Below are 24,964 nucleotides of genomic sequence, written 5' to 3'. Positions count from 1 at the left end.
TACCGCGATAATGTGACTACGGTACCAGGAAGTAAAACTCACTCCCCTGAGGCATCCAGACTGAGCGCTAAGGAGGGAATTCCTTCCTAGCGCAAAGGTCTGTGGTGTCACCCGCGGTGCGGGAGACCGGGGTTCGAATCCCACTCAAGGCATCCAAGTGCCTTGGGTGGAGTGGAGTGAGTGTAGGGGGGGTGGATGTAACGGATATGTACCGCGATAGTGTGACCAGAGAAGTGGCTGGCTCGGTAGCGGTACATAGAAGTAAAACTCACTCCCCTGATCCTCAGAGACAGGATAGACATGGTTAGTTAGAGAGGGAGTTCCTTTCTTGGCACAGCGGTCTCTGTTGCTGGCCCCGGTGCAGACGCCCGTGGGTTCGACTCCCACTCAAGGCATGATCGAAGTAGTAGGCAGGTACAGTGTTGTACCGGCTACATGTGCATGTGTGTGTGTGTGTGTGTGTGTGTGTGGGGTACGTGTGTGTGTGGGGTACGTGTGTGTGTGCATGAGTGCTAATAATAATAATAATAATAGATTGAATTTTAAGAGAGAAGCGCCTTTCTCAGACTCAAGGACACTGTACAAGGAAAGGATGGAAAAAATAAAAGTAAGTAATAAAATTGAAAATATATATATAATAAAATACATAAAAGATCTGTGTATAGTAACAACAAGAAAAAACAAATAAGATAAGAGATAAAAATAAATAAAAAAAGGAGGCAAGTTCTGTCCAATTGGATGAAGTGGTTAAAATTAACAAACAAACAAACAACAAAACAAAACAAAACAACGGAATCTGTGGCTTAAAAAGAGTCAGGGGTGGGCTACTTGGGAGCGGGGCCGTGTTGCGTGAAGGCAAGTGTGAACAGGTGGGTTTTTAGCTTGGTTTTGAAGAGGTTGATGGTGTCAGAGCCTCGGATGAGGGGGGAGAGGGAGTTCCACAGTCTGGGGGCTGCTGCAGCGAAAGCTCGGTCTCCCAGTGTGGAACGCCTGGTGCGGGGGATGGTGAGGAGGTCGGAGTTGGAGTGCTCAGTTGTTGTCCTGCTTGCCGGCCTGCTTGGCCCTCATGGCGTTCTGTGTGACGGTGGAGAGTGAGGAGCGAGACAGGCTGGCCGTCTCCACCATCTCGATGTCCTTACAGGTCAGACAGGCCACCAGCTTCTGGCGAGACGCACTGGGAGCGAAGAAGAACTCGTGGGACACCCCGGCCAACACGGCGCCAAGCACCGGCCCGATCCAGTACACCTGGCGGTGACAGGGGAGAGGCAAAAGGGTTAAAGGGATATTTCACGCAACAAACAGTGTTGTTCATTTTAAGGCCCTTATTGGTAAGCTACCTCATTATACTACATCATTATTGGGTAAGCTACCTCCTTATACTACATCAGTATTGGTAAGCTACCTCCTTATACTACATCAGTATTGGTAAGCTACCTCCTTATACTACATCATTATTGGTAAGCTACCTCCTTATACTACATCAGTATTGGTAAGCTACCTCCTTATACTACATCATTATTGGTAAGCTACCTCCTTATACTACATGATTATTGGTAAGCTATCTCCTTATACTACATCATTATTGGTAAGCTACCTCCTTATACTACATGATTATTGGTAAGCTATCTCCTTATACTACATCCTTTTTGGCAGTGATGGGAATAACGTTACTGACAGCGTACTAACAGCGTAACTTTTTTCAGTAACGAGTAATCTAATGGATTACTCTTCCAATCTTAATAACGCTGTTACCGCTACTGCCAAAAAATGCGGCGTGTTACTATGATTGAAGCAGTTTTTTTCATCAGACAAACTAGATCTCTGAGCCAAGAGGCAATCCTTTTTTTTAACTGTTCTTCCTTGGTTAGTGGGCAGTGCGCGAGACAAGCGCATACATGCTGACGATTGGCTGAGGTTGAGTAAAATGTCATGGTAAGCCAATCAGAGGTAGAGTTGGGCGGGTGTTCGAAAGCATGCAGAGTCGGACACACAACGAAAACACAAGCAAGTCAGTCAACGAGAGACCGCGGGTCCGTGTACGTTTGGATAGTTTGTTTCGCAAGCCCAAATAATCCAAAACGAATCCAACAAACAACACAAGCGAGTCAGTCAACGAGAGACGGGTCCATGAGCGTTTTTAGTTCGCTTTTAGTCTTGTGTTTGTTGTGTTGCAGCGCAGGGCACTGCAGTAGTGGAGGCTGACAGCCTTATCAACATAGTGCTGCACTTCCTGGTTTAATAGCAGTCTTCAGGTGCTCAGAGAGAGAGAGAGAGAGAGAGAGAGAGAGAGAGAGAGAGAGAGAGAGAGAGAGAGAGAGAGAGAGAGAGAGAGAGTGAGGGACACACACACAACACAACACATCTGTTTTTTAGTTTTATTTGCACTATAAAGAGTGTATACTGTATCTGTATGTCATGTATGTCTTAAATGTCATGATTAGATTAGTTTAGATGATTAGATTAGATTCTTATATCTGTATGTTGTGTACGTCATGAATGTCATTATGAATTGAAAATGGGGGACCCTGATGTAAACAAGACAAACGACTTTCTCTGGTCTGCATCCCCTTAACACTATCCCGCCCAAGCACGGAGATCTCCGTGTTTCGATTCCACCCGTTGTGGACAGAGGCACGGATAAATCCGTGGCAAGTTGTTATTGCTTTTATTCCATATTAATAACCTATTCAAGGTCGCCGAGCGGCACTGCAGATGTACCCTATTCTTTGAATTTTAAAGATTGTTTTCAAGACATTTCTGCTTTATTAGATAACATACAGTGGAGAGAGAGACATAAATGATGGGAGGGAGGGGGGATGATATATGAAAAAGACCATGAGCTGGATTCAAACCCACAACCCACAAGCGAGTACACGGTAACATACTCAGTCCACTCAGTCTCTGGAGGGTTCTTCTTACCCAGTGGTTCTCCCAGAAGCCTGTGATGAGAGCGGGTCCGAAGGAGCGAGCCGGGTTCATACTGGCTCCGGAGAACCGGGCCTGGAGGAAGACAACACAGAACATGAGCGAGCCGGGTTCATACTGGCTCCAGAACATGAGGAGGGAGCCGGGTTCATACTGGCTCCACAGAACATGAGGAGGGAGCCGGGTTCATACTGGCTCCACAGAACATGAGGAGGGAGCCGGGTTCATACTGGCTCCACAGAACATGAGGAGGGAGCCGGGTTCATACTGGCTCCAGAACATGAGGAGGGAGCCGGGTTCATACTGGCTCCAGAACATGAGGAGGGAGCCGGGTTCATACTGGCTCCAGAACATGAGGAGGGAGCCGGGTTCATACTGGCTCCAGAACATGAGGAGGGAGCCGGGTTCATACTGGCTCCACAGAACATGAGGAGGGAGCCGGGTTCATACTGGCTCCACAGAACATGAGGAGGGAGCCGGGTTCATACTGGCTCCAGAACATGAGGAGGGAGCCGGGTTCATACTGGCTCCACAGAACATGAGGAGGGAGCCGGGTTCATACTGGCTCCACAGAACATGAGGAGGGAGCCGGGTTCATACTGGCTCCACAGAACATGAGGAGGGAGCCGGGTTCATACTGGCTCCACAGAACATGAGGAGGGAGCCGGGTTCATACTGGCTCCACAGAACATGAGGAGGGAGCCGGGTTCATACTGGCTCCACAGAACATGAGGAGGGAGCCGGGTTCATACTGGCTCCACAGAACATGAGGAGGGAGCCGGGTTCATACTGGCTCCAGAACATGAGGAGGGAGCCGGGTTCATACTGGCTCCAGAACATGAGGAGGGAGCCGGGTTCATACTGGCTCCACAGAACATGAGGAGGGAGCCGGGTTCATACTGGCTCCACAGGACATGAGGAGGGAGCCGGGTTCATACTGGCTCCACAGAACATGAGGAGGGAGCCGGGTTCATACTGGCTCCAGAACATGAGGAGGGAGCCGGGTTCATACTGGCTCCAGAACATGAGGAGGGAGCCGGGTTCATACTGGCTCCACAGAACCGGGCCTGGAGGAAAACAACACGGACATGACCACTTGATGTCTTTGAGTCAGTGTCGCTAAAAACCTAGCATTGGACAAACTTCTACTTCTTAATGGCAATCTCCATTGAACAGATTGTATCAGTCTCCTGGGCCCAGTAGGCAAACACTTTGAATCCCTATCTGATCGGATCAGATTTGGATTTTGGGTAGTTCAAAACCAAAAAACAGGATTAGGATCACTTTGATATCAGATCAGGAAATCAAATCCAAGCTTTAATCTGGATCAAATCTTCAAAACGGGTAGTTCAAACCGACACAGGATTGGGATCAGTTTGATCCCAAAAAACAGGATTATCGTGAACCCACCAGATGGGTGAATTTCCAGAGCAAAATGTACTATATTGTTAACAGAACTCGCTTTAGGGCGTCAATAATGTGGTCAAGAGACATGGATTCTATCTTGTGCCTGAACTGGCTTGGCTTCTTTTATTCACACATGAGCAATAGTTATACAACACTCTACTCTCTTTGAGAGCCGTTGGAGGAGAGAAAGAAAGGTGTGGGGACCTTCCCTTTTATAGTCGCCCCTAAGGTAGAATACCTGGGTAGCTACGCCCAGAGCGCCCTCCAGTGGAGACAGATATATATGCACCAATGGCAATCTCTGGTGGAGACAATGATCTACACAGGTAAACAGCTACAAGTGTAAACAGTCATATGTACAGTTGGACAGTCACTAACATATTCTCAACATATATAATTCATTTAAAAATATAATGTCAATCTATAATGTCTAATTATATTGTTAAATACATAAAGGACATAACATCACAATGGAATTGTAATAAGAAAAATACTCCCACTAGGGTAACAACAAAAAAACATTAATTTAAAGGCAGCTGATCATCCAGACGTGCTTTTAGGAGCTGAATTGGACAGATGGACTTTTTTTGTTGAAGATATTTTTTCTTTAATCTAAATTACATTTGTGATTGACAATCTTTGTTGTGATACTTTTATGAGCATAAACATTTATGTCATCAGCATTTGGTTGAAAACAAAATAGGCCACCACAAATGTGACCAAAAGATAAAAAATTCAATTGATTTGCCATGAAGGCTAAAATGTTGTATTTTTTCAGTTAACAAATTTTGCCATCTTATTTATATTGAAACATATTTTTAAATAAATTGTATAGTACATTTTGCTCTGGTAATCCACTGGAAATCCACCCCTCTAGTGGGATCAAGATAATCCAGTTTTTTGGGATCAAACTGATCCCAATCCTGTGTTGTCGGTTTGAACTACCCGTTTTGAAGATTTGATCCAGATTAAAGCTTGGATTTGATTTCCTGATCGGATATCAAAGTGATCCTAATCCTGTTTTTTGGTTTTTAACTACCCAAAATCCAAATCTGATCCAATCAGATAGGGATTAAAAGCATCTGCTAAACGTCTAGAATGGCATGTAAATATAATGAAAATGTAAAACGGAATATATTATTATTATATATTATATTGTATTTTATATAACCCCTTATATATTACCCCTATAAAAACTCCAGCACTGTGGGCGGCTCCCAGGGCGATGTTGCCTGGTTCAGTGCTCTCCCTCCGCCGCTGGTCCCCCACGGAGAACACGGTGAACACCATCTGGAAGGTGCAGAGCGCCTCGATACCCAGGGCCTGCGCTGCGTTCACACCCAGGGGCACCTGCAAGAGAGAGACCAGTCAGACCCACCTGGAGGAGAGAGACCAGTCAGACCCTCCTGGAGGAGAGAGACCAGTCAGACCCACCTGGAGGAGAGAGACCAGTCAGATCCTCCTGGAGGAGAGAGACCAGTCAGATCCTCCTATAAGAGAGAGACCAGTCAGACCCTCCTGGAGGAGAGAGACCAGTCAGACCCACCTGGAGGAGAGAGACCAGTCAGATCCTCCTGTAAGAGAGAGACCAGTCAGACCCACCTGCAAGAGAGAGACCAGTCAGACCCACCTGGAGGAGAGAGACCAGTCAGACCCACCTGGAGGAGAGAGACCAGTCAGATCCTCCTGTAAGAGAGAGACCAGTCAGACCCACCTGGAGGAGAGAGACCAGTCAGACCCACCTGCAAGAGAGAGACCAGTCAGACCCACCTGGAGGAGAGAGACCAGTCAGACCCACCTGGAGGAGAGAGACCAGTCAGATCCTCCTGTAAGAGAGAGACCAGTCAGACCCACCTGGAGGAGAGAGACCAGTCAGACCCACCTGTAAGAGAGAGACCAGTCAGACCCACCTGTAAGAGAGAGACCAGTCAGACCCACCTGGAGGAGAGAGACCAGTCAGACCCACCTGTAAGAGAGAGACCAGTCAGACCCACCTGTAAGAGAGAGACCAGTCAGACCCACCTGTAAGAGAGAGACCAGTCAGACCCACCTGTAAGAGAGAGACCAGTCAGACCCACCTGGAGGAGAGAGACCAGTCAGACCCACCTGTAAGAGAGAGACCAGTCAGACCCACCTGGAGGAGAGAGACCAGTCAGACCCACCTGTAAGAGAGAGACCAGTCAGACCCACCTGTAAGAGAGAGACCAGTCAGACCCACCTGGAGGAGAGAGACCAGTCAGACCCACCTGTAAGAGAGACCAGTCAGACCCACCTGTAAGAGAGAGACCAGTCAGACCCACCTGTAAGAGAGAGACCAGTCAGACCCACCTGTAAGAGAGAGACCAGTCAGACCCACCTGGAGGAGAGAGACCAGTCAGACCCACCTGTAAGAGAGAGACCAGTCAGACCCACCTGTAAGAGAGAGACCAGTCAGACCCACCTGGAGGAGAGAGACCAGTCAGACCCACCTGTAAGAGAGAGACCAGTCAGACCCACCTGTAAGAGAGACCAGTCAGACCCACCTGTAAGAGAGAGACCAGTCAGACCTACCTGCGAGAGAGAGACCAGTCAGATCCTCCTGTAAGAGAGAGACCAGTCAGACCCACCTGTAAGAGAGAGACCAGTCAGACCCACCTGTAAGAGAGAGACCAGTCAGACCCACCTGTAAGAGAGAGACCAGTCAGACCCACCTGGAGGAGAGAGACCAGTCAGACCCACCTGTAAGAGAGAGACCAGTCAGACCCACCTGGAGGAGAGAGACCAGTCAGACCCACCTGTAAGAGAGAGACCAGTCAGACCCACCTGGAGGAGAGAGACCAGTCAGACCCACCTGTAAGAGAGAGACCAGTCAGACCCACCTGGAGGAGAGAGACCAGTCAGATCCTCCTGTAAGAGAGAGACCAGTCAGACCCACCTGTAAGAGAGAGACCAGTCAGACCCACCTGTAAGAGAGAGACCAGTCAGACCCACCTGTAAGAGAGAGACCAGTCAGACCCACCTGGAGGAGAGAGACCAGTCAGACCCACCTGTAAGAGAGAGACCAGTCAGACCCACCTGGAGGAGAGAGACCAGTCAGATCCTCCTGTAAGAGAGAGACCAGTCAGACCCTCCTGGAGGAGAGAGACCAGTCAGACCCACCTGGAGGAGAGAGACCAGTCAGATCCTCCTGTAAGAGAGAGACCAGTCAGACCCACCTGCAAGAGAGAGACCAGTCAGACCCACCTGTAAGAGAGAGACCAGTCAGACCCACCTGTAAGAGAGAGACCAGTCAGACCCACCTGGAGGAGAGAGACCAGTCAGATCCTCCTGTAAGAGAGAGACCAGTCAGACCCACCTGGAGGAGAGAGACCAGTCAGATGCTCCTGTAAGAGAGAGACCAGTCAGACCCACCTGTAAGAGAGAGACCAGTCAGACCCACCTGTAAGAGAGAGACCAGTCAGACCCACCTGTAAGAGAGAGACCAGTCATACCCACCTGTAAGAGAGAGACCAGTCAGATCCTCCTGTAAGAGAGAGACCAGTCAGACCCACCTGTAAGAGAGAGACCAGTCAGACCCACCTGTAAGAGAGAGACCAGTCAGACCCACCTGTAAGAGAGAGACCAGTCAGACCCACCTGTAAGAGAGAGACCAGTCAGACCCACCTGTAAGAGAGAGACCAGTCAGACCCACCTGTAAGAGAGAGGATGAAGGAGAAAGGTAGAGCAGCAGGAAAGAAGATCCACAGATAGGGAAAGGAACTGACTGAGGGCAAAGAGAGGTAGCAGGATGGCCTGGTGGTTAACTGTCCCGTTACTAGAATGTCACAGGTTCGATCCCCTTTCAACAGCCAATGTACCCATCCCTGTCTAAGTAATACACTGAGCTTGTACCTACTCCAACAGCTGCACGCTGGGCCCTTTAATGAAACATGAACAATCACTGCATGTTCCTCAAACAGATGTACAGCAGAGACAGGAAGTATCGGGGGCAGTGTGAGCCTCCCACGCGTTACTCTTCGCCACTGAGAGTCCGCGCTGTCTGGTGAAAAGATGCGACAGGCTGCCTCCTCGTGTACCGGAGGGGACACGTGATGCAAGGCTTCTATCCTCACTACAACCGACCAGTGGGAGGCATAGTCTAGCAACGTTCAAGACAGGAGAGGGGAGAATTGGCAATACGAAATTGGGATGGGAGAAAAAGTGGATTAAAAAAAAAAAGTATCTACATTATTTATTGTTCTGTGTCTCCTACATACAAGAAGACACTCACCTTATTGACAAAGTAGTCTGCAGGGGTCTTGAGGGGCAGGGCCAGGTAGAGGGCCCCGGCCCCTAGACCCGCCCCTGCACACTGTGCTGCTAAGTAGGCCAGGGCCCTCAGGACGTCCAGCTTCCGGGTCGCCAACATGGCCACGGTGACCGCAGGGTTCACCTGCACAGGGGGGTAAAGACAGGGTTCACCTGGACAGGGGGGTAAAGACAGGGTTCACCTGCACAGGGGGGTAAAGACAGGGTTCACCTGGACAGGGGGGTAAAGACAGGGTTCACCTGGACAGCGGGGTAAAGACAGGGGTCAGCTGGACAGGGGGGTAAAGACAGGGTTCACCTGGACAGGGGGGTAAAGACAGGGTTCACCTGCACAGGGGGGTAAAGACAGGGGTCACCTGCACAGGGGGGTAAAGACAGGGGTCAGCTGGACAGGGGGGTAAAGACAGGGGTCAGCTGGACAGGGGGGTAAAGACAGGGGTCACCTGCACAGGGGGGTAAAGACAGGGTTCACCTGGACAGGGGGGTAAAGACAGGGTTCACCTGGACTCGCGTGCACGTCACAGCACTTTGCGCTCGTCTGCAGGCTCCGGGCTGCGTTGTCCCCGATCAACCAATACATTGTTGGAAATAGAATTTGCTGCCTTTCGATCGCCACCTCCCTCAACCTGTTGCGTGATTCCATTCTCGATTTTCAAGACGAAACATCCGGTGAGCATCATTTCACAAGCCGTGACCACGTCCGGTTGTGAACAGTCCTGAACTGACCAGTCACCGCTGACGGCAAGAACACTTGACCACCGTGACAGTGGGGGAAGGTGACACAAGAAGACGAGGAAGTCCTTTGTTTTCACTCGAGAGGCGATATGAATGGCAGTGGGCGGCGATGTTGGATAATCACGCTGCATTTTTACCGGTACACACATTATACATTTTTTTTTTTAATAAACTTTGGACCTGTACTAAATATGACCTCATGCTATGGAACCATTATGTTTAGTTGTTTACCAGCTCCTACCTCTCAGCTGGAACTTAAAAACAGGCATCTGGCAACCAGTACAAATAAATGTGAGCACACAACACTTTTATTTCAGTGTGTTCAAACCTCTGTTACTCTATTTAATTAGCACTCAAAGTGATTTTCCTTTATTGTGTGAGACACTTCAGAATGTTACCTTTCAAAGGAGACCAGACTCATGCATGTGCTATAAGTATAAAGTATAATACATCGCAAATTACTTTGGGTATGTGTGAAGTGCCACAGAACAAGTGACACTTTTTGACAATGACATCCTGAGTCGTTCCAATATAGCCGTATATACCTATTTTTCACATGTAATCATATGCTTCATTATTCAATTATTCAATTGATGATGGACAATGATCTCACAGGATGGCAGAGTGGGTGTGAAGTGCCACAGAACAAGTGACACTTTTGGACAATGACATCCTGAATCGTTCCTATATGACCAGTATAAATCTTTGAACTGAACTCTGGAAAGATAGCTCTATGATGGCTCTACTTATAAAAAATGGAACTGAGCCTTTAATGTCTCCATAGAAGGGGCCTGTTGTCTGTGAAAAACAGTGAAAAGGGAGTCAACCTGCGGAATGTGGGCCTCAGAAGAGGAGAGAGAGCAGTAAAATGTTAACCCTTTCAGAAGGGAAGGGAATTAAAGGTTGAGGGTTGAAAGCCAGGAGTCCGGAAACTATTGAGGAAATCTTAAAAGAAAAAACTATATAACAATTAAATGTTTAATGTGTACAGTAAAAGTTTTCATAAATGGCATGCTTATAATTGACTGTCAGTAGAGAATTATACTAAAAGAATGATGTGTAAAACTGTTTGTCTGGAGGGAACCTTTAAGAAATCCTATGGAGGGCGGCCTCGTGCATGGTACCATGTCACGTGGTCACCACAGACAAAGCCGTTGTCTGTTTTGAAGGAATAAGGGACTTTCTGTTACTTAAAACCACTAGGTAACTAGCAGTAACGTTAGTACAAAGAAGGAGGAGTTAATACGAATTATGTATTGTATTTTGGTTTGCTAAACAAACATGACAACCCTGTGACATCACTGTGTTTAGACCAATTGGAAATATGGTACAATGTCGATAAAAAGAGACGGTTGCTCATTCAAGGGCCAGACTTTTTAGAGAGATGAAGATCCTGCTGCCAGACACGGGGCACAAGCCGTGCAATGCTGAGATGTTCTGTTTTCTGCTTATTTTAAACTGAATTGGAAATTTTCCACTTCAGTCTCTTCTTGTAACTAGCTTTTTCTAATTAAAAATACCTCTTTATAAATATCCTTTGTATCCTTTCTTCTGACCAGACGACCGGGTAAGCATGAAATGTGTTTTGCCTTGTAACTTCACCCTTTGCGTTTTGATTAATGAAGACGGAGTAAAAGGAGAAATATGTCAACCACGCGGTCCAGTAATGTGCCTGATTTATGATGTAAAAAACCTCCTGAGTAAGGCTTTAGCCAGACGGAGTAAAAGGAGACATATGATTATGCATTGAAGCAAAATAGAATAAGTGGCTTTATCCCTAGCTATAATGGGATTATCAAGTAAAGCCATATAGTGATAATACGTGTACTGTATAATGGGATTATCAAGTAAAGCCATACAGTGATAATACGTGTAAGTGGCTTAATGGGATTATCAAGTAAAGCCATACAGTGATAATACGTGTACTGTATAATGGGATTATCAAGTAAAGCCATATAGTGATAATACGTGTACTGTATAATGGGATTATCAAGTAAAGCCATACAGTGATAATACGTGTAAGTGGCTTTATCCCTAGCTATAATGGGATTATCAAGTAAAGCCATACAGTGATAATACGTGTACTGTATAATGGGATTATCAAGTAAAGCCATACAGTGATAATACGTGTAACGGATATGGGAAATGGACCTCATCTGAATAAAGAGAGTCCTTCCCAGTGCAAATAAAATAAAAGATTCCGCAACTTCAATCACTCGACCTAAGGTCGATGACTGACGGGGGTCGGAACGGTGCATTCGCTATCTCTTGTCGGTCAGTAGTAACAACAACATTTTGTAGACTCGTTCGGTTCTGCATGTCAACCACTTCGCAGGACGCTGTTTGATGTCAAGATGAGCAGACCAATGAGTTATGAAGTTATCGATCTGACCTAAGACCTAGCGTGGGCATTTAACATGGCGTCCCTGGCGATGTGCATTTATACTAACCAAAATAGGTGCTAAACGGCCGAAGAAGACAGGACTACTGTCAAAAGCCTCTGGAGTAAAATTTTATTACAGATTTGGCTAAAATTAAAGTAGAAAGCTCTACTGGCGACTCGAGTGGAAGGCTCTACTTGGGGGTATCACAAATGAATAGAAAGCTCTATCTTTGTGATTAAAGCAACGTTTACTCACAACTAGAGGGTAATATAATGTTTATAGAGCTCTGGGTGAAGTTACAATGCAAAAATCACTTTCATGCTTTGCTCACAGAAAGGCGAACTGGAGAGCCAACTACCCAAAGCTACTGTATGCAAGGAGGAGGGGAGACTGGATGTGAAGCGAAGTCAAAACGACCGTTCACAGAAAGGCGAACTGGATGGCTCCTAGCCCAAAGATACTGTTTGTGAGGAGGGGAGACTGGATGTGAAGCGAAGTCAAAACGACCGTTCACAGAAAGGCGAACTGGATGGCTCCTAGCCCAAAGATACTGTTTGTGAGGAGGGGAGACTGGATGTGAAGCGAAGTCAAAACGACCGTTCACAGAAAGGCAAACTGGATGGCTCCTAGCCCAAAGATACTGTTTGTGAGGAGGGGAGACTGGATGTGAAGCGAAGTCAAAACGACCGTTCACAGAAAGGCGAACTGGATGGCTCCTAGCCCAAAGATACTGTTTGTGAGGAGGGGAGACTGGATGTGAAGCGAAGTCAAAACGACCGTTCACAGAAAGGCGAACTGGATGGCTCCTAGCCCAAAGATACTGTTTGTGAGGAGGGGAGACTGGATGTGAAGTGAAGTCAAAACGACCGTTCACAGAACTGCAAGCTAACTAGCTCACCATCGGCTAACAAGCCAGTGCTAACACCCATGAGCTGGCCCTAGCCAGACGGAAGCTAACTAGCACGACATCGGCTAACAAGCCAGTGCTAACACCCATGAGCTGGCCCTAGCCAGACGGAAGCTAACTAGCTCGCCATCCGCCAACAAGCCAGGAGTGAACTGAATGCTAACTGGATGGCTACCTAGCCCGAGGCTACGTGACACGAAGCCAGACGGAAGCTAACTAGCTCACCATCGGCTAACAAACCAGTGCTAACATGATGTCTCACAATCATTCCCACATCATAGAGGAGGAATCACCCTCGGATGAGGGATTGGGAGTGTCCATACCCGACCTGGGTCTAGACTACCTAGGAGAACGGGAGGAACACCCAGAGTCCCCTGAAACGTTTGCGGGAAGTGAGGAATTCACAGAACCAAGCAAATCACAATATCCAGAGCTGCCGGCTGTACAGCAAGCAGTAATTGGCACAGGAGAGAAACCTTACTGCTGTGGCCAGTGTGGAAAGAGCTTCAAGACAAAGCATCACCTTAAACAACACCAAGTGGTACACACAGGAGAGAAACCTTACTGCTGTGACCAGTGTGAAAAGACCTTCAAAACGAAGGGGGATCTTAAAAGTCACCACGTGGTACACACAGGAGAGAGACCTTACTGCTGTAACCAGTGTGACATTAGCTTCAAGAGAAAGGCAGATCTTGAACGACACCACGTGGTACACACAGAAGAGAAACCTTACTGCTGTGACCAGTGTGGGAAGACCTTCAAGACGAAGGCAGAACTTAAACAACACCACACGGTACACACAGAGGAGAAACCTTACTGCTGTGACCAGTGTGGAAGGAGCTTCAAGACGAAGGATCACCTTAAACGTCACCACGTGGTACACACAGAAAATAAACCTTACGGTTGCGCCCAGTGTGAGAAGGCCTTCAAGACGAAGGGAGAGCTTAAAATTCACCACACGGTACACACAGAAGAGAAACCTTACTGCTGTGACCAGTGTGGAAAGAGCTTCAAGGCGAAGCGTAACCTTACACTACACCACATGGTACACACACGAGAGAAACCATACTACTGTGACCAGTGTTACATGAGCTTCCGGAACCTTCAAGGGCTTAAGAGACACAGACGGCGGAGGCAGCCATGCAAGGTGCCAACCTGCTTAACGGGGGCAGTAAGGGGTGATGTGTCTCGCTCAAGAACACTGCGACGCACTATCAAAGACGAGTGTGGAAATGGAAAAAACCAAGAAGACGATGTAGTCATTCTTCCTCTTTATGAGGCGCCAGGCTCCACCTCAAAACGAGTATCTCCCTCCACTGACATAGAGGCGTTCAACTCTCTAGACGAGTACCTAAAGGCCAAAAACATCAATTATGAGCACTGTTCCATTTTCTATGGCCCAGAAGAGGAGGATGGCGACATTCAGATGAAGGATCAGAACCCGAGGCCACAGATGACGCCTTCAGGTGAAACTGAGTCTGAGCCTGAACAGGATGGGGAGCTAAATACCTCTGAAACTGAACACAGTTCTGATTACTCAACATATTGAGTAATAGCTCAAGAGAAGCTAGCACAAGGAGACGCTAGCTCACCAAAGGGGCTTCAATGGCCCAAATGATGGAAAGAGAAGTAAGGACCCCCGGTCAAGATCCAGGGGATAAGATGGTGGAGAAACTAACCCCCGAGCAGCAAGCAGAGATAAGGGCAACAAAGGGAGAAATTACCTTCTGGGGCCCTGACACATGACACTCAAGCAAGTGCAACCTGCACTTGACGGGAGAAACATGGGGGAGAAACTAACCCCAGAGCAGCAAGCAGAGATGAGGGCAACAAAGGGAGAAATTACCTTCTGGGGCCCTGACACGTGACACTCAAGCAAGTGCAAACTGCACTTGACATACCGCTCATCTGTCAAGAGGAAGAATATGTAGTGTTATTGTCATTTAGGAAGAAACATGACATAGAATACTACATGCATTTTGTATATATTTTAAGTATAATATGTAAAGATGTCCGTCCTTGCTCTAAACCCAGAGTAAAGTAAAGTGAATTTGTAATCTATTTCATTCAGAAGGGATTTCCTGACAGCAACCATTTGGTAGGTTAGCACCCTACCAACCATATCAGCTGCATGAGATGTACACTCACCAGCGCCTATGGGTAACAAATTGAGACTCTGCAAACTCTCATCAAGCTTAGCACCTTGACGCGGGGGGACAGAGCGAGCATCAGGGTCTCTGTATCCGACGGGCCTGTCAGATTTGTGGAGACTTGGAAGCCTCAGCATACAGGACGCTGTGGTGCTTAGGCGGCCAAGTCACTGGTTTATAGGTCTGTCAAAACGGATTGGAGGTTCCGGGGCTTAGAACATGAGTTCAAGTGAGTTGGGCTGTATACTAATTAAATAGGTATCAACAGCCGAAAGAATATTAACTGAAATAACTGCTGTCAGGTGTCTCTGGAGTAGAATTAGTTACAGATTTGAGTCAACCTTACTCAAGATTGGTCTTATCGGCAGAACTTCTCCAACCAAGACTCTTCCTAATGTTCGAGATCTGGAACACTGGTGACGTAGATGGTCTGCAGAGCGCAGCAGACAGCCAAAAGTAAATTGGTAAAAAAATCTATCAGGAACAAGAGAGGGTTGATAAGTAACGACTTGAAGTAGCGGTTACTCATGACTAAAAAGTTACGTAATGTTTTCTTACAGTCAAAAACGTAGAAGGTTCTACTCAGAGAAAGAATCACACTTAAAGTATATTTTTGTGATTACGGTAAAAAGGTTTACTCATGACTTGAAGTAACTAAATGCTTACTTAAAGTCAGAACTTAAGTAGAAAAAACTCTACTTTGTGAATAGCAGGCTGAAATAGCCATTGCGAATAGCAGGCTGAAATAGCCATTGCGAGCAGGCTGAAATAGCCATTGCGAATAGGAGCGAATAGCAGGCTGAAATAGCCATTGCGAGCAGGAGCGAATAGCAGGCTAACTAGCCATTGCTAACAGGACGAGGCTACTCACATGAACAGACAGGTATATGATAACCTTGGACATGCCGGAAGTAAGAGGATGTTGGTATACCTGAGAACTAACAACATTCTCATACCTAAAGCCAAACAAAGAGCGATAACAGTCCGAAAGGCCTGTGAACAATGTACGCTGGTAAAGGTGCGCTGGTAAAGGGACAAAACCTGAACCAGTGCCACATTCTTAGACGGGGGGGGGGGGCTGTCCCCCGGAGTCAGCGAACGACGCAGCGGATGGCAAGAAGGAATATACTGACTCAGGTCAGAAATCGGAACTGGAGGAAGACCGGGATAGGTCAAGCTCCAGAGCATCCTCAGGGTCCTCATCTAGACCTCCCAGACCTCCCAGACCTCCCAGACCTCCTAGACCTCCCAGACCGGACAGAGAGACATCGGCCTGGACCCAGGTTACAGGGCGACGAGAGTCCTGAATGGACCTGAAAGAGAGAAAATAAATTAGTCCTCTGTGGACTGTATCTGTGATGTCCTGCGAGGCATACGGACAGGGTCACACGATAGGTCAAGCTCCAGAGCATCCTCAAGGTCCTCATCTAGACCTCCCAGACCTCCCAGACCTCCCAGACCTCCCAGACCGGACAGAGAGACATCGGCCTGTACCCAGGTTACAGGGCGACGAGAGCCCTGAATGGACCTGAAAGAGAGAAAAGAAATGAGTCCTCTGTGGACTGTATCTGTGATGTCCTGCGAGGCCTACGGACAGGGTCACAAGACCAGGCCAACCACACGTCAATAGAGGACTGCTGCTACAATTCTCGGGGACCCGTGGGGGTCGCCCGAGAAGTGACAAATCAACCTACCTCAAACTATGGGAGAGATCCAAGAGGTCAGAGGGGGCGACCCCAAGATGACCAAGATGACCAAGATGACCAAGGTGACCAAGATGCCCAAGATGACCAAGATGACCAAGATGACCAAGGTGACCAAGATGACCAAGATGACCAAGACGACAACAGCCTGGGTGCATCGGCCGGGAACAACAGATGCAAGTCTTCCCGCCGGATACCAAGCAACAACGTGACCCCTATCCTGTCGAGCCGTCCAGCCAGGGAACAACAGATGCAAGTCTTCCCGCCGGCTACCAGGGTAACAAGGTACCGAGATGGCAGAGGGGGTGTGGAGAGTCACAGCCACGTGACCCCACAATCGCCATCTTGTCCCCCAGTACAGACGCTATTAAGACAATGGAAAATGACCGCCCAGGATGACAGAGTGGGTGTGAAGTGCCACAGAACAAGTGACACTTTTTGACAATGACATCCTGAGTCGTTCCAATATAGCCGTATATACCTATTTTTCACATGTAATCATATGCTTCATTATTCAATTATTCAATTGATGATGGACAATGATCTCACAGGATGGCAGAGTGGGTGTGAAGTGCCACAGAACAAGTGACACTTTTGGACAATGACATCCTGAATCGTTCCTATATGACCAGTATAAATCTTTGAACTGAACTCTGGAAAGATAGCTCTATGATGGCTCTACTTATAAAAAATGGAACTGAGCCTTTAATGTCTCCATAGAAGGGGCCTGTTGTCTGTGAAAAACAGTGAAAAGGGAGTCAACCTGCGGAATGTGGGCCTCAGAAGAGGAGAGAGAGCAGTAAAATGTTAACCCTTTCAGAAGGGAAGGGAATTAAAGGTTGAGGGTTGAAAGCCAGGAGTCCGGAAACTATTGAGGAAATCTTAAAAGAAAAAACTATATAACAATTAAATGTTTAATGTGTACAGTAAAAGTTTTCATAAATGGCATGCTTATAATTGACTGTCAGTAGAGAATTATACTAAAAGAATGATGTGTAAAACTGTTTGTCTGGAGGGAACCTTTAAGAAATCCTATGGAGGGCGGCCTCGTGCATGGTACCATGTCACGTGGTCACCACAGACAAAGCCGTTGTCTGTTTTGAAGGAATAAGGGACTTTCTGTTACTTAAAACCACTAGGTAACTAGCAGTAACGTTAGTACAAAGAAGGAGGAGTTAATACGAATTATGTATTGTATTTTGGTTTGCTAAACAAACATGACAACCCTGTGACATCACTGTGTTTAGACCAATCGGAAATATGGTACAATGTCGATAAAAAGAGACGGTTGCTCATTCAAGGGCCAGACTTTTTAGAGAGATGAAGATCCTGCTGCCAGACACGGGGCACAAGCCGTGCAATGCTGAGATGTTCTGTTTTCTGCTTATTTTAAACTGAATTGGAAATTTTCCACTTCAGTCTCTTCTTGTAACTAGCTTTTTCTAATTAAAAATACCTCTTTATAAATATCCTTTGTATCCTTTCTTCTGACCAGACGACCGGGTAAGCATGAAATGTGTTTTGCCTTGTAACTTCACCCTTTGCGTTTTGATTAATGAAGACGGAGTAAAAGGAGAAATATGTCAACCACGCGGTCCAGTAATGTGCCTGATTTATGATGTAAAAAACCTCCTGAGTAAGGCTTTAGCCAGACGGAGTAAAAGGAGACATATGATTATGCATTGAAGCAAAATAGAATAAGTGGCTTTATCCCTAGCTATAATGGGATTATCAAGTAAAGCCATATAGTGATAATACGTGTACTGTATAATGGGATTATCAAGTAAAGCCATACAGTGATAATACGTGTAAGTGGCTTTATCCCTAGCTATAATGGGATTATCAAGTAAAGCCATACAGTGATAATACGTGTACTGTATAATGGGATTATCAAGTAAAGCCATATAGTGATAATACATGTACTGTATAATGGGATTATCAAGTAAAGCCATACAGTGATAATACGTGTAAGTGGCTTTATCCCTAGCTATAATGGGATTATCAAGTAAAGCCATACAGTGATAATACGTGTACTGTATAATGGGATTATCAAGTAAAGCCATACAGTGATAATACGTGTAACGGATATGGGAAATGGACCTCATCTGAATAAAGAGAGTCCTTCCCAGTGCAAATAAAATAAAAGATTCCGCAACTTCAATCACTCGACCTAAGGTCGATGACTGACGGGGATCGGAACGGTGCATTCGCTATCTCTTGTCGGTCAGTAGTAACAACAACATTTTGTAGACTCGTTCGGTTCTGCATGTCAACCACTTCGCAGGACGCTGTTTGATGTCAAGATGAGCAGACCAATGAGTTATGAAGTTATCGATCTGACCTAAGACCTAGCGTGGGCATTTAACAGTATGCAATGATAAAAAAAAGAAATAGCCCCATTTTTTACCGATCCTTAACTCTTTCTCTGCCAACAACAATGAAACTCATTATTGGCCGCCAATTGTTGAACGCCAACAACGAGTATACTCGTTATTTGATTGTTATTTATTTTATTCGCTATTTCCATTCATTATCCATCCAGGGAGCCTGGATGCTGAATGCTGAATCGAGAACCTCATCCTTCACTCTGTCATCTTTCTCTCCCATTACAGAAGCCGAGACCCTGACACTGGTAACGTTGAACCGTCCGACTACATGCCAGCTGGACCGGCTACCCTCCCCACTCCTCCAGACCATAGCACCAGACATCCTCCCATTCCTAACTGCAACCATCAACTCCTCACTCAACTCGGGGGTGGTCCCCACCTCCCTAAAACAAGCCAGAGTCACGCGCTCATAAAAAAACCAACCCTGACTATCATCTTGTCTCTCTTCTCTCCTCCCTTTCTAAAACACTTGAACGTGCTGTATCCAACCAACTTACTGCTTATCTCTTACAGAATTACCTCCTAGACCCTAATCAGTCTGGCTTCCGGACTGGCCACTCCACAGAAACGGCCCTCATTGCGGTCACAGAGGCACTTCATTTAGCAAAAGCGAAAGGCCTCTCCTTTGTCCTGATTCTCCTAGATCTATCTGCAGCCTTCGACACAGTCAACCATCAGATCCTCCTTGCGGCCCTCGCAGGAATGGTAGTGGCTGGCTCTGGTAGAGGGACCCTGTCGGCCACCCGCCCCCTGCGGACGAGTGTCCCCCAGGGCTCGGTCCTAGGGCCCCTTCTCTTCTCCCTCTACACTAAATCACTGGGTAACATTATCACGTCTCATGGCTTCTCGTATCATTGTTATGCCGACGATACTCAACTCTTCCTCTCCTTCCCTCCCTCAGATATCCACGTCTCTGAGCGGATCTCGGCCTGTCTGTCTGACATCTCCACCTGGATGACGACCAACCACCTCAAACTGAACCTAAGCAAAACAGAATTGCTCCACCTGCTGGCCAAATCCCCCTCCAATTGTGCGTTCGGCTGAACGGGCCACTCTCTACGGTCTTGTGCGGTGCTATTCCCAAACCAGGAGGTGATGTTGCCAGTCAGAATACTCTCTATTGTGTATGAGTAGAAGTTCTTAAGGATCTTCTGTTGCAGCTTCCCCTGGATCGGCTGAGGGTCCCGGCAAGCATCACGCCGGCAGTGGTACCCTGCCAGGGCACCAGGGTCGCCGATGCTCAGCGTCGGATGAAGCAGCGGTTCGACAGGAGGCGGAGGGTGAAAGCGCCTTCCTTCACAGAAGGAGACTGGGTCCGGATTTGTCGTCCCCACCGGGACCACAAGCTGCTCTCCTTCTGGTCGGCACCGATACGGGTCACGGCCCGGCTGGGCCCGGCCACCTTTCGTCTGGCCGATGGATCACGGTGGCACGCAAACCGGCTTCAGAAGGTGGCAAACGACCCCATCTCGGACCCAGAGTCCAGGGAGGATTTAGAGCTGGATATTGAGGACTGGGCTTTGCCAGATGAGCCGCAGCGCGGCCCGCCATTGCCAGCCGAGCCCCAGGTTCACCTGGAGGCCTCTCCAGACCGCGCTCAGCGGGGCTCACCATTGCCATTGCCAGCCAAGCCCCAGGTTCACCGGGAAGCCCGTCCAGTCCGCGTCCGGGTTAGACCGGCCTACTTGAGAGACTATATTACTTGAGAGACTATCTTACAGACTATTTATTCATTAACCGTTTTAGTCAGAGCATAGTCTGTTGCGTGGCAGAATAACACACAAGACTATGTCGGTGACTGGCAGTCTACCCGGTTCACCTAGGTAGGTTGCAGGGACTGTTAGTATAAATTGAACTGTATGGGGATGTTCTTCTGGGTTCCCTGGGGGGGGGGGGAATATGTTGTGTATGTGGATCACAACGGTGTTCACCGGGCCTTTAAGATGGCATGGTAATGTTGCGACAGTGCTGTGAAATACCGTAAAGCGTTGTGGTAACGGGAGATGATGTGGTGTGTTGTTGTGCACTGGTGGAGCATGCAAATAAACGGTAAAACGTTACGTCGCAGTCCGGTGCGTTTTTGAATACATAATGAGGGAGACGATGAGAAAATGAGGGAGGACGATAATTTTTCCAGTTCAGAAGAATGAGACGCCTTGCTAGAAGGGAGGAGTAAGCAATACAGTTCAATTGTGCTTTTGGTAGATACGAATCCCCAGAGAGAACACAAAAAAGTCCCAGGAAATGACATGGTTCAAGCTCTGAGTAGAGCTAAAATATGGCGGCACAGTGGTGTAGTGGTTAACACTGTTGCCTCACAGCGAGAAGGTCCAGGGTTCGATTCCCGCTTGGGGACCAAGTTTAGAATAAGATCTTGGCGCGTACAATCCAGCAGCAGGGTAAAGTTTTCCTTTGGTAATTGGGAGTGAGACTTTGTGATAGATATACTCAGATAGGTTAATCTATCATTTGTGATATTAAAGGGTAAAGAATTCAAAGAAACCTGGCTGGCCACAGTGTTAATGGGTATGAGTTCACTTTTATCAAGATTGAGTTTATACCCTGAAAATTCACCAAATTTCCTGAGTGTGTCAAGGATATGTGGAATAGACGAAAGAGGGTCAGATACATAGAGGAGTACATCATCAGCATATAAGGAGATGTTGTGCTCCCGCCTCGCTCTAACTATCCCTTTAATGTCTGGGCAGTGTCGAACAGAAGTTGCCAGAGGCTTCCATACTGTAGTTTTTCAAAATTTCAACTCTCATTGAGAGCTCTGGATGCCCTGTGCTCATATGACTACAAATCATCATCATTCGGTGATGGCCACTAATTCAAAATGGCAGAGCTCCGCGAAAATATTATCACATTTCAAAAACTAAAATCTCACTAATAACACTTTAACCTATTGGTAAACAAACGTATTGCTGAAAATATACACCATGACTGGTGTTGTGACATGGTTAGGATGTTTACTCTTGGACACATTTGAAAAAAAAGCAACATTATGTCATACAGTCTAGACAGATTGATTTATGACGTGATTTATATTTCCATTCTGATTGACAAGCTAAAAGCAATTGGTTTTGATAGTCTATCAGTGAGCTGGATGCAATCCTACCTTGAGGGGAGAGAACAGATGGTGGAGGTAAACGGTAGTCTATCCCCCCCCCCCTCACAGTGAGCTGTGGTGTTCCACAAGGAAGCATACTAGGACCGCTACTGTTCCTAATTTATGCAGATGACATGTCGTCAGCCTGTGACTGCAACTTGTTCTTGTTTGCGGATGACTCAGCCCTGCTGGTCTCTGACAAGAACAAGTTACAGGTTGAAAAAACCCTCAGCTCAGAACTCGGCAGAATCTGCACCTGGCTCGCTGATAACAAACTATCATTACACCTGGGTAAAACAGAGTCCATTCTCTTCGGATCAAATAAGAAACTCAGCAAGACCGACAGCTTCTCAGTTACAGTGGGTGACAATATTGTCACAAGGAAAGATGAAATTACATACCTAGGTTCCATCCTAGAGGCTAATCTTTCCTGTGACAAAATGGCATCCAAGGTAATAAAAAAAGTCAACCAACGAACTAGATTCTTGTAAACGATCTCCTCTCTGGTAAACAAGAATACCCTGAAGACTCTGGCAGGAGCACTCATTCAAAGGTACTACGACTATGCTTGCACCTCATGGTACCAAAGCACCTCAAAGGTGCTAAAAACAAGATTACAAACATTACAAAACAAACTGGTCAGACTACTACTTAATAATAATAATACTGACTTGGATTTATATAGCGCTCTTCACTGACCCAGAGCGCTTCACAGAGTCCATTATTCGTTCATACACAGTCATACCGGTGGTGGTAAGCTACAATTGCAGCCAGAGCTGCCCTGAGGCAGACTCACGGAAGCGTGGCGAATAATCATCGCCTACGGCCCCTCCGACCACCACCAACATTCATTCACATGCATACACATTCATACAAGTAGGCAAGTAGGTTAAGTGTCTTGCCCAAGGACACAACGGCGATGGGATGGACATGGGCTTGAGCGGGATTCGAACCACCAACCCTTCGATCATTGGACGACCCGCTCTACCCCTGACCTTACTCCTAGAACCCACCTCACCCCTGCCCACTTTGACTACCTAGGATGGCTTAGAGTAGACGACAGAGTACAGGAACTTGCAATGGGCCTGGTCTACAAGATGCACTATATGACTAAGGTACCCATGTACATGTCAAAATACTTCCCAAAGGTCAGTGAATACCACAACCACAATACCAGAGGAAGCTCAACAAATCATGTTAAACCCAGATTCGGCTCAAACAAGGGACTAAACACGTTTCGCAATTATGCCACATCAATGTGGAACGCCCTACCCAAAGCTGTAAAGGAATGTGAATCCCTAACCACATTCAAAACCGCTCTAAAAGAGCACCTACGGGAGGCTGCAATTCGAAACTGGCCACCGTAAATGTCCAAACCCCCCCACCCCCACCCCCTCCTAATAGGGTGGCCAACCCGCGGCTCGCGAGCCGCATGCGGCTCTTTGCCCGTCAATGTGCGGCTCTTCCATCCATAAAAAAATAAAAAATAAAATCTTTTTTTTTGTGTCACTCATTCCATAAGGACGTATAATAAACATTTAATTTTTTTTTCCATTTGCATGTTCTTGGTATCTGAATCTAGGGACATATGGATCAGTGTCAGAAATAGTGTGTCTGTTACTAGGCTTGAGTAAATTGTAATGAACCAAAGGAGAATATCAATTCTATTTAAAAAAAGAAAATTATCTTTGACTGTGAATAACACCATGCTAAAATTGACCAGACCTGAAAAATCTAAGCAAATAAATAAAGGGAAGATGATTAAACAGGTTTTGTAGATACAGTACTGAATTCTGCCATCTTTTTTATAATGTAAATTTCTCCACCATTTTTCATCGTATTGCAACACCGTTTTTTGCAAAACGTTCACAGAAAGGTAGAGAAACTAACTGCGTTCTGTTTTATGGCAATAACGTTCAGGTTTGTGGGAGATAATCCCCAAAAATACGAGAAATAAAAAAGTTAATCCAGAAGTCAGATGATTGACAGGGGCTGGTGTGAGCTGGGTAGGGTAGTTTTTCAAAATTCAAAAGCCCTGAGTCTCTTCCTTCAAAAGACTACACTCACTTTTGGATGTGCCACTTCCTCCTGTCAATATGCGCCGGTTTCCGACTCAATGCCCTGAGATTTCTATAATCTTATATTTCACTAATAACAGTTAAAATAATTGGTAAACAAACAATTATATACACTTTTACTGTATATCTCGGGCTTAAGAGGTTAACTCTGTGAGGCCCAAATTAAAAAGACATTAGCAACTTCAGAGGCCAGAGGGTGGGACATATAAACACATTTACTATCAAATAGCATTGTGAGGCTGAACAACAGGACCAATTTTTTTTTAAATGGCTAAAAGTGATTTTGTAATTTTGCAACCGTGGGTCTCACAGGGTACTTTTAATCCTGTGAGGCCCAAATAAAAAAGACATTAGCAACTTCAAAGGCCAGAGGGTGAGACCTACAGATGAATCCATGAATAGTCAAGCATCTACTGCTCCTCTACCACTACTCCACCACTCCACTCCAAACTGATTTTGTGACTCCTATTGTTCTGGACCCGGCCAGATTTCACACCTCCACTGCCTCCCACAGGCTGGGGAGATTTTCATCTTACATTTTTATTCATCCCAAATGTCCCAGCCCCATCCGATTTCTTAGCTTTTTTCACTGTTTATTTATCATGCATTGCAACACTAATATATGGTCAGTACCCCAAGTCAGACTGCCCATATAAAAATTATCTTGGGGGTCTGAGGGCAGTAGCCCCCGACCCCCTCCCTGGGGAAGCACTTAAGTTAAGTACCCTTCATTTGTTTATGTTTAGACCCAGCCACCAGCCCCCGAAAATTAACACCTGAGTGCTAGTTCTAAAGTGACAGAGGAGTGGCAGAAGGGACCTGAATCTGAAGGGCTTCATCTGTATAAACACATGAAGGGTGCCGTGACTGAAAAAAAAGTTGAGAAACG

General features: G+C 46.6%; 1 protein-coding gene across 1 annotated transcript in view; it reads right to left on the bottom strand.

The window, feature by feature from the left end:
- Window positions 1-1,029: 1,029 nt before the first annotated feature.
- The window catches only part of LOC311244227 (aquaporin), a gene marked incomplete at both ends in the record, with an annotated part of 30,954 nt that continues 7,019 nt past the window's right edge, over window positions 1,030-24,964 (bottom strand). The window contains 4 exons of the mRNA XM_084333633.1: window positions 1,030-1,245; window positions 2,920-3,000; window positions 5,518-5,682; window positions 8,582-8,743. Of these exons, the coding sequence (XP_084189759.1) occupies window positions 1,030-1,245; window positions 2,920-3,000; window positions 5,518-5,682; window positions 8,582-8,743 (624 nt within the window). The remainder of the gene's footprint in view (window positions 1,246-2,919; window positions 3,001-5,517; window positions 5,683-8,581; window positions 8,744-24,964) is intronic.

Source organism: Notolepis coatsorum (genome assembly GCF_963971535.1).
Source record: "Notolepis coatsorum genome assembly, chromosome: 17".
NCBI lineage: Eukaryota > Metazoa > Chordata > Actinopteri > Aulopiformes > Paralepididae > Notolepis > Notolepis coatsorum.
Note: the sequence above shows the minus strand (reverse complement) of the source record. Positions and strands in the feature narration are given on the sequence as shown.